General features: G+C 28.3%; 2 protein-coding genes across 2 annotated transcripts; both read left to right on the top strand.

The window, feature by feature from the left end:
• The first annotated feature begins 4,121 nt into the window (after positions 1 to 4,121).
• On the top strand, positions 4,122 to 6,454 carry LOC112679605. Its single transcript, XM_025549479.1, has 6 exons — positions 4,122 to 4,281; positions 4,390 to 4,503; positions 4,907 to 5,077; positions 5,169 to 5,414; positions 5,648 to 5,968; positions 6,049 to 6,454. Exons 1-6 carry the CDS (start codon positions 4,261 to 4,263, stop codon positions 6,361 to 6,363), a joined length of 1,188 nt encoding a protein of 395 aa, XP_025405264.1. The 5' UTR covers positions 4,122 to 4,260; the 3' UTR covers positions 6,364 to 6,454.
• LOC112679604 (cilia- and flagella-associated protein 43-like) lies at positions 6,371 to 12,251 on the top strand. Its single transcript, XM_025549478.1, has 14 exons — positions 6,371 to 6,474; positions 6,573 to 6,680; positions 6,774 to 7,007; positions 7,066 to 7,184; positions 7,244 to 7,358; positions 7,439 to 7,580; positions 7,642 to 7,916; positions 7,991 to 8,292; positions 8,352 to 8,525; positions 8,591 to 8,990; positions 9,066 to 9,188; positions 10,701 to 10,940; positions 11,019 to 11,188; positions 11,439 to 12,251. Exons 2-14 carry the CDS (start codon positions 6,612 to 6,614, stop codon positions 11,563 to 11,565), a joined length of 2,490 nt encoding a protein of 829 aa, XP_025405263.1. The 5' UTR covers positions 6,371 to 6,474; positions 6,573 to 6,611; the 3' UTR covers positions 11,566 to 12,251.
• Positions 12,252 to 12,426: the final 175 nt, after the last annotated feature.

The raw sequence follows: 12,426 nt of genomic DNA, 5'->3' as shown, positions 1-12,426 counted from the left end.
ATTACAAAAAAAAAGTATTTTTGTCCTAATAAAATATTCTGGAATGCCCGCACAACGCGGAATCCGTATTATTAACAACGTAATTGCAACTAACTGTTTGATTCATCAACAAAATCTTTATTCCCAAGTATTGTCGATGAACCATGTTATGCAAGTAGTCATAAAAGCAGCGAATTACATTCGATCACATGCGCTTCTGTACCGGCAATTTAAAATTTTAAAAATTTGATTCAGAATACGGTGATAAAAACAATAATAATTCATTCTGTTTATTCCAAATAATTAATACACCAAAACTTATTTTGTAATAATAAATAATCCTGTTTAAAAATGTTTACTCCAATTCTTTTTGTATTGGGGCCAGGCCCTATTTTTATGTACACCCCGACACACAATGTACACTACGAATGTACAAGTGTGCACTACGGTTTTACGTGTGTGAACTATGGTCTATAAAACAAAAATTAAATAATAAGCCAACTACTACTAGGAAATATGAGTATTATTGAATTTTTTAAAATTTAATGCATATATATATTATTTATGTAATATATTCCTTTTTCTAAGACAGTTGCGAGACTAAATTTTCATTTAAAGCAGTAAAATCAAGTGTGCAGTCCGAAATTGTACCAATAATAGGGCCTGGTTGGGGCAAAATACTAATATAATATTATATGTGGCCCGAGGGATCGTAATGTATTTCCAAAGTAGCCCGCAAAATCATTTGGGTTGGCCACCCCCGCTTTCTATATTAATTTTTTTCATATAGATATAAAATTATATTTTATAATATTTAATCAATAGAAGACGCTTAATTACGGAATACTCATCTGAACTTATATTTATAAATTGTTATTTATCAATTAAAGGTAAGCAACAACAAAAAAATTAAAAAATATTAGGAAAGAATGTTGCTTCCTATGTATCTAGTACCAACGATATACCTATATAATATATTGGTATAACAATATTATTGTTATATAATTGAAGTAATATAAGAATCCCCATTTGAATGAGGCGTATAACGACTCCGCCGAAAGTGTTTTTACCTATAAGAAACCTATCGATTGCGTCGAATATTTTTTGTACATCGATTCCGCCGGCTATCGTTTCCGCCGAAAATATATATACATGTAACATCACTATATACACATTACATTATATATACTATATATATATATATTATATCTAGCACGACGGTATAGTGGTACGAAGTTAAGTAAGAAAAAAAATATTTATAGAATAAATAAATAATAATAATACATATAATAATCACTGATTATTAACAATTATTATCAACAACAATTGTAGTTGGATTGAAATATACATTTTGAGCTGAACATGTTTTAATAATACGTTTAAACGCGGTAGCGTATGTATTTGTGATTTTGTCTGGCAATAAGAAATAAGATAATGGAACATAATATTCATTTTTAAAAATATGAACCGTAAACAGTTGGGGAATATTTTGGGCTATTATAAAATGTACCATCTACAAATATTTTGTCAGTAGAGCATAGAAATTTTAAATTAGAATTTGTAAAGTAGAATAAAATATTATATACTATGTCAGTATTTAGTAGAAAACCTGCTGGAACCAATATTATGTATTTATAAAATACGAAAATGTTTTAATATTATAATATATATATAAATCTTCGATGGAATCGATATATGAAAATATTCGGCGCAATCAATATATACAGATATTTGGCGGAATCGATAAACTCCCATTTGAATGACTATAGTCTATTTGAAATTTCCAGATAAACATAATGATAAATATTGAATACCAGAGAAGGTGTGATACCAGTGTAATAAAATAAATGTTGAAAAAATTGACAGTTAAAAGATCAAACATCGAATCACAGAATATTAATACATATCTACTAATATAAAGTAATAAATAATACAAAAAGTATTTTTTTAAAATTTTTTAGATGATAGCAATCCATACTCTGCAGGAGTTAAGTCCATGTCGTTTGTTAAAACGGAATATTTGATTGGTCTGCGTGACTATCCGGCACACGATTTGATCGTGTGGTCATGGAGAATCGGAGAAAAATTGTTTACCGTAAAAACCGGATACATCCAACCAGATCAATCTCTGAGGTGAATATTATTTATAATAATATAACAATAATAATCTCATAAAGTTGTGTGTGCACATAAGTTTAGTACATTTTATAATTCATTCAATATATTTAGTATATATTTAGTATAATAAATGACTAATAATTTTTTTTTCATATTTGATGATTTAAAATATCAAATTTATGATAATCACAATACAATGTTTTATTATACGTGGAGTGTGATCAAATAAGAATTCGATGCAATTATTAAATATAACATATATAACAATGTATATATACATTAGGGTGTTCCTTACCCATATAAGAAAAAAAAATAATGATATATGTCTCACCCTCTAAATCGGTGTGTATACATGTAAAAATGAATTATATATATGTGCGCGCGACTATAGCCATAATGATTACAATAAATGAAACACTCCTTCCCCTCATCGGGTCATGTGATTATTTAAACGAAAAAAAATAAAATTAAAATAATTTCAATTTAACCGTAATAAGTATTAAATGTTACTTAATATTTTAATATGCAAAAAATGTATTGTTTTGTTAATTCATTTAAAACTTCCACAATATATGTATAATATACATATATTATATATATATATATATATGTATATATTTTGCCTAAGTAAAACTATTATGCATACAGCTAAATTTGTTACCGACATGTTACCCTACATTAGAAGTTCTCAAACTATTTTCATTCAAGCCTCCCTTAAAATAAAAATAAATATACCACGTCTATACTAAATAAAATAAAATATAATACAGGTTACAATAATTACTTGACTCGTATTATTATTTAAATATTCAAATATTTTTATTTGTATGGCATATAGTTGTCTAAAAATAAATGTATTAAATTTTATTCTGCGCCTATAATAATAGTGATCCGGTTTCTTTTTGGAGACGTGCTCCGCGGAGTCCCGTCTAAACATCGTAACTTAACGTCGCAGTTGCTTGCTTGTATGTTCAGTTACCGTGCGGTACCTATAATTAGTAAATTGTACAACATAAATTACATAGATTAGATTAAGGTACCAAAAGTGCCTACGACAATTAAGTTCAGTGTGCGAATTGCAACCGCAGCAGAAACTAGTCGTTACGGTGACTAAAGTTATCATGTCATTCGGGTATATTGCAATAGGAAGTTACTTACTAACGTAATTCTTGTATTCTTTCAAATGAAATTGACGAAACTGCAGTGTATTTGACGACGGACATGACGTGCTGTTGAGTGTCGCCGAGCGCAGCGTGACGGCCCGACTGCAACTTTGGCGGGTGTTCGTGGGCGGCAGGACGGTGCATGCGTTACGGACACCGGTCGACTTGCCGCGCGGCGTGGACATGGCACACGGGACGTGCTGCTGGGTGACTGGCAAAACAGGTCACGGTTGGTTCGTGTTCTGCGATACGTCGGCGAACGTGTACCGCACACGGCCGACTACCGTGATCGCGTCCACCGCCGAGATGTGCGTTGAGTACGCAGGCAGCGACGGCGGAGGAACGGCACCACGACGCGCGTTGCTGTGCCGCAGCTCGCAGGGATTCGTGTTGCACGTGTCCGGAAGATTGACGGCGAGTACCCGAATATATTGTTATTAACGCAAAGTGATGATATTTTTTTTCTTTTCGGTCGATCTGAAACAATGCGCTTTCCAAGTGCACAACTCGTTTTGCTTAATACCCGATACCTGTCTACGGTGAAATTTTTATTCGGTGTTTTTGATGATTTATCATCTTTGATCATTTTCTTTTTATCTTTTCTCCGTTATTTTGTTAGTTTTGCGCATCATACGGTTTAACAGTTTAAATTTAATCGGTTCGTAATATCATCTCAACATAATATCATATATTTTAATTAATTTGAATTTTTGATTCTTAGTTTAATCAGCATTCATTTAGATGTTAACAATTTCAGTTTTTTTTTTGCAATAAGGTTTTTTGTTAATTTTATACATTTGGTATCTAATAAACACAATTAACAAAACAAATATTGTATGTTATTTCCCGAGGGAATTTTTATGGTAAAAATAATTTTAACTCCTATGTTTTTGGGTTCACCACTGTTCATTATAATTTTGTATCGCACATGAATCGGGTGTTTCGCAGTAGTATCTAGTGTATAGAAGGTTTTTTTTTTGGAAGAGGTTGTTAATAATTGATGATGGATGCTGGTATAAGGGTTGGTATTCTGTAACTGATTAAATAATCGAACGAAGTCTTCCTGCGACTCCTCGATCTAAGATCATTTACTGTTATAAGGTCTTCATTAACTGTAAAGTATTTATAGGGTTTCAATGAAGTTAAAGGCGCTTTTGTGAAATCCTGGACAATCATTTTAAACTACATGTTGCAGAGTGTTGTGCTGGCGGGTGACAACGATTTTTACGGTTGGTCGGACGAGGTGATACATATTATTTATTAATATAAACAAAGTATTCTCGAGGTAGATTTGTTTTATTTTTATTTTTGTGAGATTTTAGTTTTTATAATGTTTTACTTTCATTTTCACCTAGTCCCATTTTTAACCGGCTGTATCTATATATACTAACTGATAAACATAATTGACGCGGATAATTTAAAATTGAATGTTCTTACCACCTTTTTTGTTCTTTTAATGGACAGTATAGTGACTATATGCATATCATGAAATAATTTTTTAATACAAAATAAAAATTCATGTGAAAATGAAATATAATTACGTATCAACTGCATCACAAAGATTAAAATTTCTTTAAGAAGATATACAAAATATGCAAGTATTGCGCACGATATTTTTAGCTTTATTTATTTTTTTTTTTTTCGAGGGGATTTTGTTGAAATGTATGAAGAATACAAAACTCAATACAATTACAATACTACAATATTACGGAAATAATATCAAGTATTTTGTATTCGTTAAGCCGACGGACCTGCTAGTTGTCACAATTAATGAAAAAAATGTATTGCAAGTGTGGGACGTTTCGACTGGAAAATTCGTAAAAACATTTTTAATATTGGTTCAATGGTTACATTAAAGGTGTTTTTTATTGTGTGGTTAATTGTTTGTTATTTATTGTTGTTTTATAGAGATGTGAAATGGAACTGAATGGCATTGCGACAAATGTATGTAGTAATCCACGTTATTACTATGTTGCGGTATCGTTTAAAAACGGCAAAGTGGAATTACTGAAAACTGATCCCAATGAATCTGACGTAGAACTTATATCAAAAATGGTGTTGTGTGATGAAGAACTATCTTGTGTAAATTTTTTTAGCGACGGAAAAGAATGTTTGGCCACGAATTTTTCAACTGGTCGATTATATCACATCAGGGTGAGTTGATTATAGAACTTCATTATATTTATTTAATTTAGTGGATGATTTATTTTTCAATCTTTCAATAGGCACACATACATAATATTTATATAAAGACAACTGCAGGGTTAGATTAATATATAATATTGTTATTGTTATTGAATTTGTGATGCGTTTAAAACGAGTTTTCATAATTACTTACTATTGTTATTTTGCTATATGGTTAAACAATAATTAAAAATATTTATTAGATTGAATTGGAAAAAACATGTTCCATAATAAAAGAATATCACTTGAAAAAGGAAATTATTGATGCTAAAATATTCGATGATAAACAATCGTCGCTTTTGACCATTTTATACAGAGAACATGAAGAAATCTCTGAAGTTGCTGGCAACAATGTAGTGATATTTAATAAAAATTTCGATATTGTTTTTAAATTACTAAATACACAGCATAATTATACATCAATTTTTAAATGGATTTCATTTGATATACCCGGTACAATCAATATAGCTTTAACTGTGTTAAAGTCTTTTCATATTCATTTGATGACTATAAACATTGTTGAGGTATGTTGAATGCAGTATGACGGTATTTATGATATTGTTATTATTTATGTAGTGGCTTTGAACGTGTATTTTATTTCTAGGAAAAAGTATTAAGGTCAAAAATTATACCGTTAGATCATGATGTGAGAGTTATTAAAATATCTTCATGGAAAAAACATTGTATTACATTTTGTAACGATGGTACATATAACGTTTACGAGTTTACTGATGACGATCAGTGGAAGAAAATTATAAGGGTAAATTGCAGTCATTGGCAAACTGGAGGATTGATGGCCGCAGAAATTGATAGCAGCTACCGTAATATATTAACATTGAGCCGTGAGGGAAACTTGATGTGCACAAGCTTTAAGTATATTTCACCAAAAGTAAAAAAAATAAATAAAATATTGGAATAATTAATTTTAGGGATTCGTGTCATCATATAAGACGAAATTATCAAATAGATTCACCAATAATTATAAAAATTATGAAAACGAAAGGAATTGGTTTTGAAAATGAAGCAGGGAGTAAACATTTAATATTAATAATTAAATTAGATACTATTTAATTTATATATATTAAATTAATTTAATATTAATTAATTAATTATATTGTTCTATCTTAGGTCCTAAACGAATAACTTGGACAATGATCAAGCAAACAAATGAATGGAATGCACAGATCGAAAAAAAAAAAACAATTAAGCGAAGAGTTTGAAAAAATAAAAAAGAATGTAATAAAAAAACTTTTTCCAAATATTATTTAATTTTACTCTTTAAAATAGATAGAATTTAATTTAAGTGTCTATTGAATGATTTTATTGTAGTTACTAGCTTTGTACGAAGAGAACCAGAATGGACCAGAAGATGAGAGATTAGATAAAGAAGAATTTTATATAGATGATGATGAATATAGATTATGGTTTGACCAAAATTATGGAGTTGAACGTGACGAGTACGAAGCCAGAATGATAAGTGATACAAATATTTGTAAAATGAAAAAGGAAAATATAATTAAAGAACATTGGGATCCTCTAATTGCTAAACCAAAATCTATACATGTATGCACAAATATATTTTAAAATATATATTTTAAAAACATTTTAAATTTTGTTTTAGTGTATCAAAGATTTATATAAGGTAAATAATTATTCAATTAGTAAAGAAGACCAAGAAATTATCAATAAATCAACTCGGATAATAAATAAGAGATCTTTGTCTAACTTACTATCATTCGAGTAAAAATGTATAAAATTAACTATGTATCAATTAAATGTTAAGATTATGTTTTTTTTAGAGAAAAATATAAAGGATCAATAAGTCATGAGTTAATAGAAACTATTGAGTGTTTATATTCTCAGTACGATTATTATAAATTGGATATAGCTGAAGATGAAATGATTTTACTTGAAGTACGTAAACACAATTATTTGGTTTTTTATAGTTTTATAAATGTTTTTTTTATTAAAATGCATATGTAATCAACAACTAGTTCATAATCAGCAAATTGAAGCTCAAATTCAATTCATTATTTGATGATTTGTTCGTCGATAAACAACAAATACTAGATAAATTGAATGGATTTAATAATAGATTGCGTGTGATTGAAATCGAATTGAGATTAGCGTGCAAAAGTATTATATGGATAATGATAATTGGTGATATATTTTAATTGATACATATAATTGTGTTCAGTTGAATCGACTGCACCTTCGCCGGTAGAATATAAGTGGAGTCAATATGAACAAACTGAGAGACTTTTATACGTCGAAGATAATAAAGTTGCTATGAAATTTAATAACTTATTACTTAACGAAAAAAAATCGACTCATTCGAATGAAGATAACAACGAACAATCACAAAAAGTCGAAAAATTCAGGAAGCAGGCACTTATTCATATGATGGATGGCGTATTACAGAAAATATGGGAAGATGAGTTAAAAAAAGATATACCAAAACCTCATTGCATGGTTGTGTATTTTTGCATAATATTTTAAAATTTATTTAACATGATAGTATGTGTTACAATTTTTTTGTATTTTAGTTGAATAAAAAGCCTGAAGATTATACGGTAGGTGATTTAAAATTAATAATTAAGTATGAAGAAGCAGTAGTGGCTTTAAACAATGATAGAATGAAGTACAAAACTATTCTTGAACAAGAAAAGATTGAAATTGATCGGAATATTAAAAAAAGCATAAAAGAATTGGATAAAAATATAAAAAATCTTTTTGAAATTAAGATTAAATACGATTCAGCCATCAACCAGGAGTATTTAAAAATTATTAGAATTTCAAAAATATTAAATGACAGCGATCAAAGAAAACAACAAATCAAATTACTCGAGTAAGTGCAACTATTTCATATGAAAAAAATTGTTTAATTTTTTATAATTATATTTAAAGACGAAATTGTTTGGAAAATGAAAATACTCTTACGGAATTAAAAAAAAAAATCACAAAAATACAAGAAAATATTTACGATGTGAATACGATCTTAAGTACGTTGATGAATACTGATCGAGAACTCCGAAATAAATTTGAATCCAAGTTCCATAAAACGACATTAATTGCTTACAAGTAAAATATACTAAACTTTTAGATATTTATTTTAAATTTTACTAGTTTAATTATAATTTTTTTAGTTTAAGGCCTAAAATGTTAGGCAATACAAATTATTCATCATTAGTTGGCTATCAGTTTGTTGATACTATAATGGATCCAACATATGATAAACTAGATCTTTTGAGTTCACCATTTATTAAATATTTGAATACACTTAAGATGAATGACGACTATAAATATGTAACTAATAAAAAACTGCGTATGAATAGTAAAACATGGCAAAGACTTTGCTATTATAGACGTTTAAAAATTAAAAACGAATTTAAAATCATAAATTGTCAAAAAGACTTGATAAACGAGACTAATTTTTTAAAAAATCTAAAACAACATGTAAAAAACCATACAGTTATGATGAAGATGTTAAAAACTTCTATCACTCAACTGAAAAATCAAGATTTTCGTTATAAAGATGAACTTGAGGTAGAAATATTTGTCTATTATATTAGGGAAAATAAAACTAATGAAATATATTTTTATTAAAATTAAATTGTTTAGGTACAACTGATTGTGAAAAAAGGAAACACAGAAGAAATTAAACTTACAGGACATATCGAGGATTTTGATGATGTTTTACTTATACATAAAAATGTTTGTTTAGAGCGGAAGAATGAAGTTGAAGTAAGTCAGTAAAATATGTTATATTTAGTGAATTTTATAAAGAAACAAATACTTAAAAGGTAAAAATAAAATCAAAATATTAACTGACACTGTTTACGCAACTAAAAATTAAGTAAAATGTTATATAATATTCATTGTTGTAATTGATTTTTATGTTTTTACATACGAGAATAACCATTCTTGTATGCAGGCCCGTATTTAGATGTGGCACGGATAGGCACATGCCTGGGGGCGTCAAGTATCAGGGGTGGCAATTTATTTTAGTAAAATTAATTTTAAAAATTATGTACCTAATGAAGAAAAGAAATAAAACAATAAAAAAAAAGAAAATAATCTGTTTAATTTGTAAATTAAAAAAAAATTGTATTTTCATCATATTATAATTTGTTAATTAAAAAAAAGGAAATTGTATGTTTTATTATGTTATAATTTGTTTGATTTGTTAAATAAAAAGAGTATTAATCGATTTTCATTTAAGTTATATTTTAATATTAAAAAATCTCGATTATGGACGTAATAATAAATGTTATATTATTATTTAATTTTTTTTTTTTTGGGAGGGGGCAGTGGCGTAGCCAAGGGGGAGGGCTAAGGGGGCTATAGCCTCCCCCATGGGCCGTGTTTATATGTATAATGTATCTTGACTATTTAATAGAATCAATGCTCGTTTTAATCAAAGGCTTATTGATGTTATGCCACTTGAAGGACTTATTCCGGCCAATTTAAATATGTATGACGATAAAAATATTATAAAAGCTGCTAAAATATATGTCCAAGATTTCCATGATGATACTTCACCTACAATCAGGGCTGACCTGTTCATATGGAGGCAACAATGGAGTCAAAATACTATTCCAAAACCGAATTCTGCTCTTGATTCACTCTCTCATCGCACCAATCTTCGACCTAACATTAAAATACTTTTACAATTATTCGCCACGTTACCACTTACCTCTTTCACTCCGGAAAGAACGTTTTCAGCACTTATTCGCTTAAAAATTTTTTTAAGAAGCACCATGTCGGAAAATAGACTGAATGGGTTAGCTATGGCTTATATAAATAAAAAAGAGCAATTCCATGAAAGTGAAATAATAACTGAATTTGCCAGAAATTCGCTTAAGAGAATGCAGCTGTCAGAGTGGAGCAAGTGACTGAACACTGAAACCAAAATTATTATTATTATTATTAATTATATGTTAATAAATATTTTTAAAACTATACTACTCGTAAAATGCTTGAATTACGTTTAGAAACTTGGTGGTAGATGAGGGGGGGTTAAGGGTGAATTCTCATATCCTCTCTTACCTTACTTATCCAAAAAAAGTGGTTATCCCTCCCCATATAAAAAATATAATATAATAATATATAATAATATAACCTGGCTACGCCACTGGGGGGGGGGGCATAAATTATATGCCCGAGAGCGCCAAATTTTTAAATACGAGCCTGCTCGTATGTAATAAATATAAAAATCTCTCGAATAACTTTTGTTGTAACATTTGTATGTTTTAGAAACAAAAATCGATTAAAGCGAGTGAACACTCTCATTTATTTGAAATGAAACGTAAATGTCAAATAATAAAGTCGGATATTAATATTCAAAAGCTGAAAATAATATTGTATAAGTATCGTTGTGAATTTATTAAACATATGACACTTACCAAGAATATATTGGACTATCAAGAGCTGAAGGCAAAAGGTATGGTTAAAAATGCCGAACAAAAAGTTAAAGAAAGAGCGGAAATTGAATTCGTAAGCTATTAACATTATATAATGATTTATAAACATTAATTATATTCCTGTTTTATTTAACTTGTTGTTTTGTTTAAGGCGTATAATAAACAAAAAACTAATTTAAAGGAACGTCAAATAAAATTGACCGAGGAGATAAAAAAATTCACAAAAGAAAATAAAAAACTCGATGAAACAATTAGTGCTGAACGGAAAAAAATGCATCATATTTCAAATCAAGGAATCATTAAGGAAATTGGTTGTGCCAGGTAATTTACCTATGTATTTAAATAATATTTATGGGTAAATATTTATTGAATGAATATATCAACACTAGTATAAATATATTGTATTTTATAGACCATTAAGTTGTAACTTATCTCAGTAAGGTAAATTAAATTAATTTGATATTAAATTTCTTATTTAAAATTATGATACACACGACGTATTGAATGTACTTTTCTCAAATACGATTTAAATAAGTGTTATAATGAACAAACGTTTTTGTTTTTGTTTAAGGAAAATCGAGGATATTGAACATAGTGCGATGATTACCAAAATACAGACGCTATGTGAAGATATTGTTGTTTTGGAGACCCAATTGGAATCGTTGCAATTAAAAGTATTTTCAGAATCACAGTCATAACCATCTATGAGTTTCCATAAATGAGAAATTGGGCTGGAAAATATGCATTGATTAGAAGTTTTCTTGTATTCATGTTTTTATAAATTGAATTTAAATAAACATACCTAATTTAATTATTTATAAAAATATTTTGATAACTCGAAGACATTTTTTTTTCATAGACATGCATGTTACTGAGAATACATTGTGTATAGATCTATACATTTTAAAATAATTGCTAATTAAGATTAATATTTTATTATTACCTTATATTTACCGCATGGTTTATGGAATAAATAATGGAATAATAATGGAATATTTGCTGGTAGTGGATATTAATACACTTTTTTGGCATACGTATCCTATTATTCATAATCGATTATGGACGGTGATTTCGTAACAAATACGATCAGGCGTACAGTTATGCTCAAAAATTGCAGACATAATGGTCAGTTTTAATTATAATCCTTTTTTCATTGTTATGTTGATGGTTTAATATTGGTATGAGTATAAGAACAGCTACAAAAGATTATATCATATATTATTATGATATTGATTTTGTGGTATTTAATTTTGTTTTTCAATCATTCGGTCGTACAAAGATAATTATTTCGATACATACTTATGTGTTGCAATTAATAATAATATGTACGTATATGTATACACTAATACAGGCGCTCAGTTATATATATATATATACATTAATTTTTATCGTTTGTTTATATATCCAAATAACTTAATAAATTAAATTCAAAAAAAAGATATAAATAGGTATAAATATGTACACATAAATAGTAATACATAAGTGTATATGTATATATATATATATATATATGTGTGTGTGTGTGTGTGTGTGTGTGTGTGTGTGTGTGTGTGTGTGTG

This window comes from Sipha flava, unplaced genomic scaffold (assembly GCF_003268045.1).
Source record: "Sipha flava isolate LNK unplaced genomic scaffold, YSA_version1 164_pilon_pilon, whole genome shotgun sequence".
Classification (NCBI taxonomy): Eukaryota; Metazoa; Arthropoda; class Insecta; order Hemiptera; family Aphididae; genus Sipha; species Sipha flava.
The sequence above is the reverse complement of the archived record's forward strand: the minus strand, read 5'-3'. Positions and strand labels throughout refer to the sequence as shown.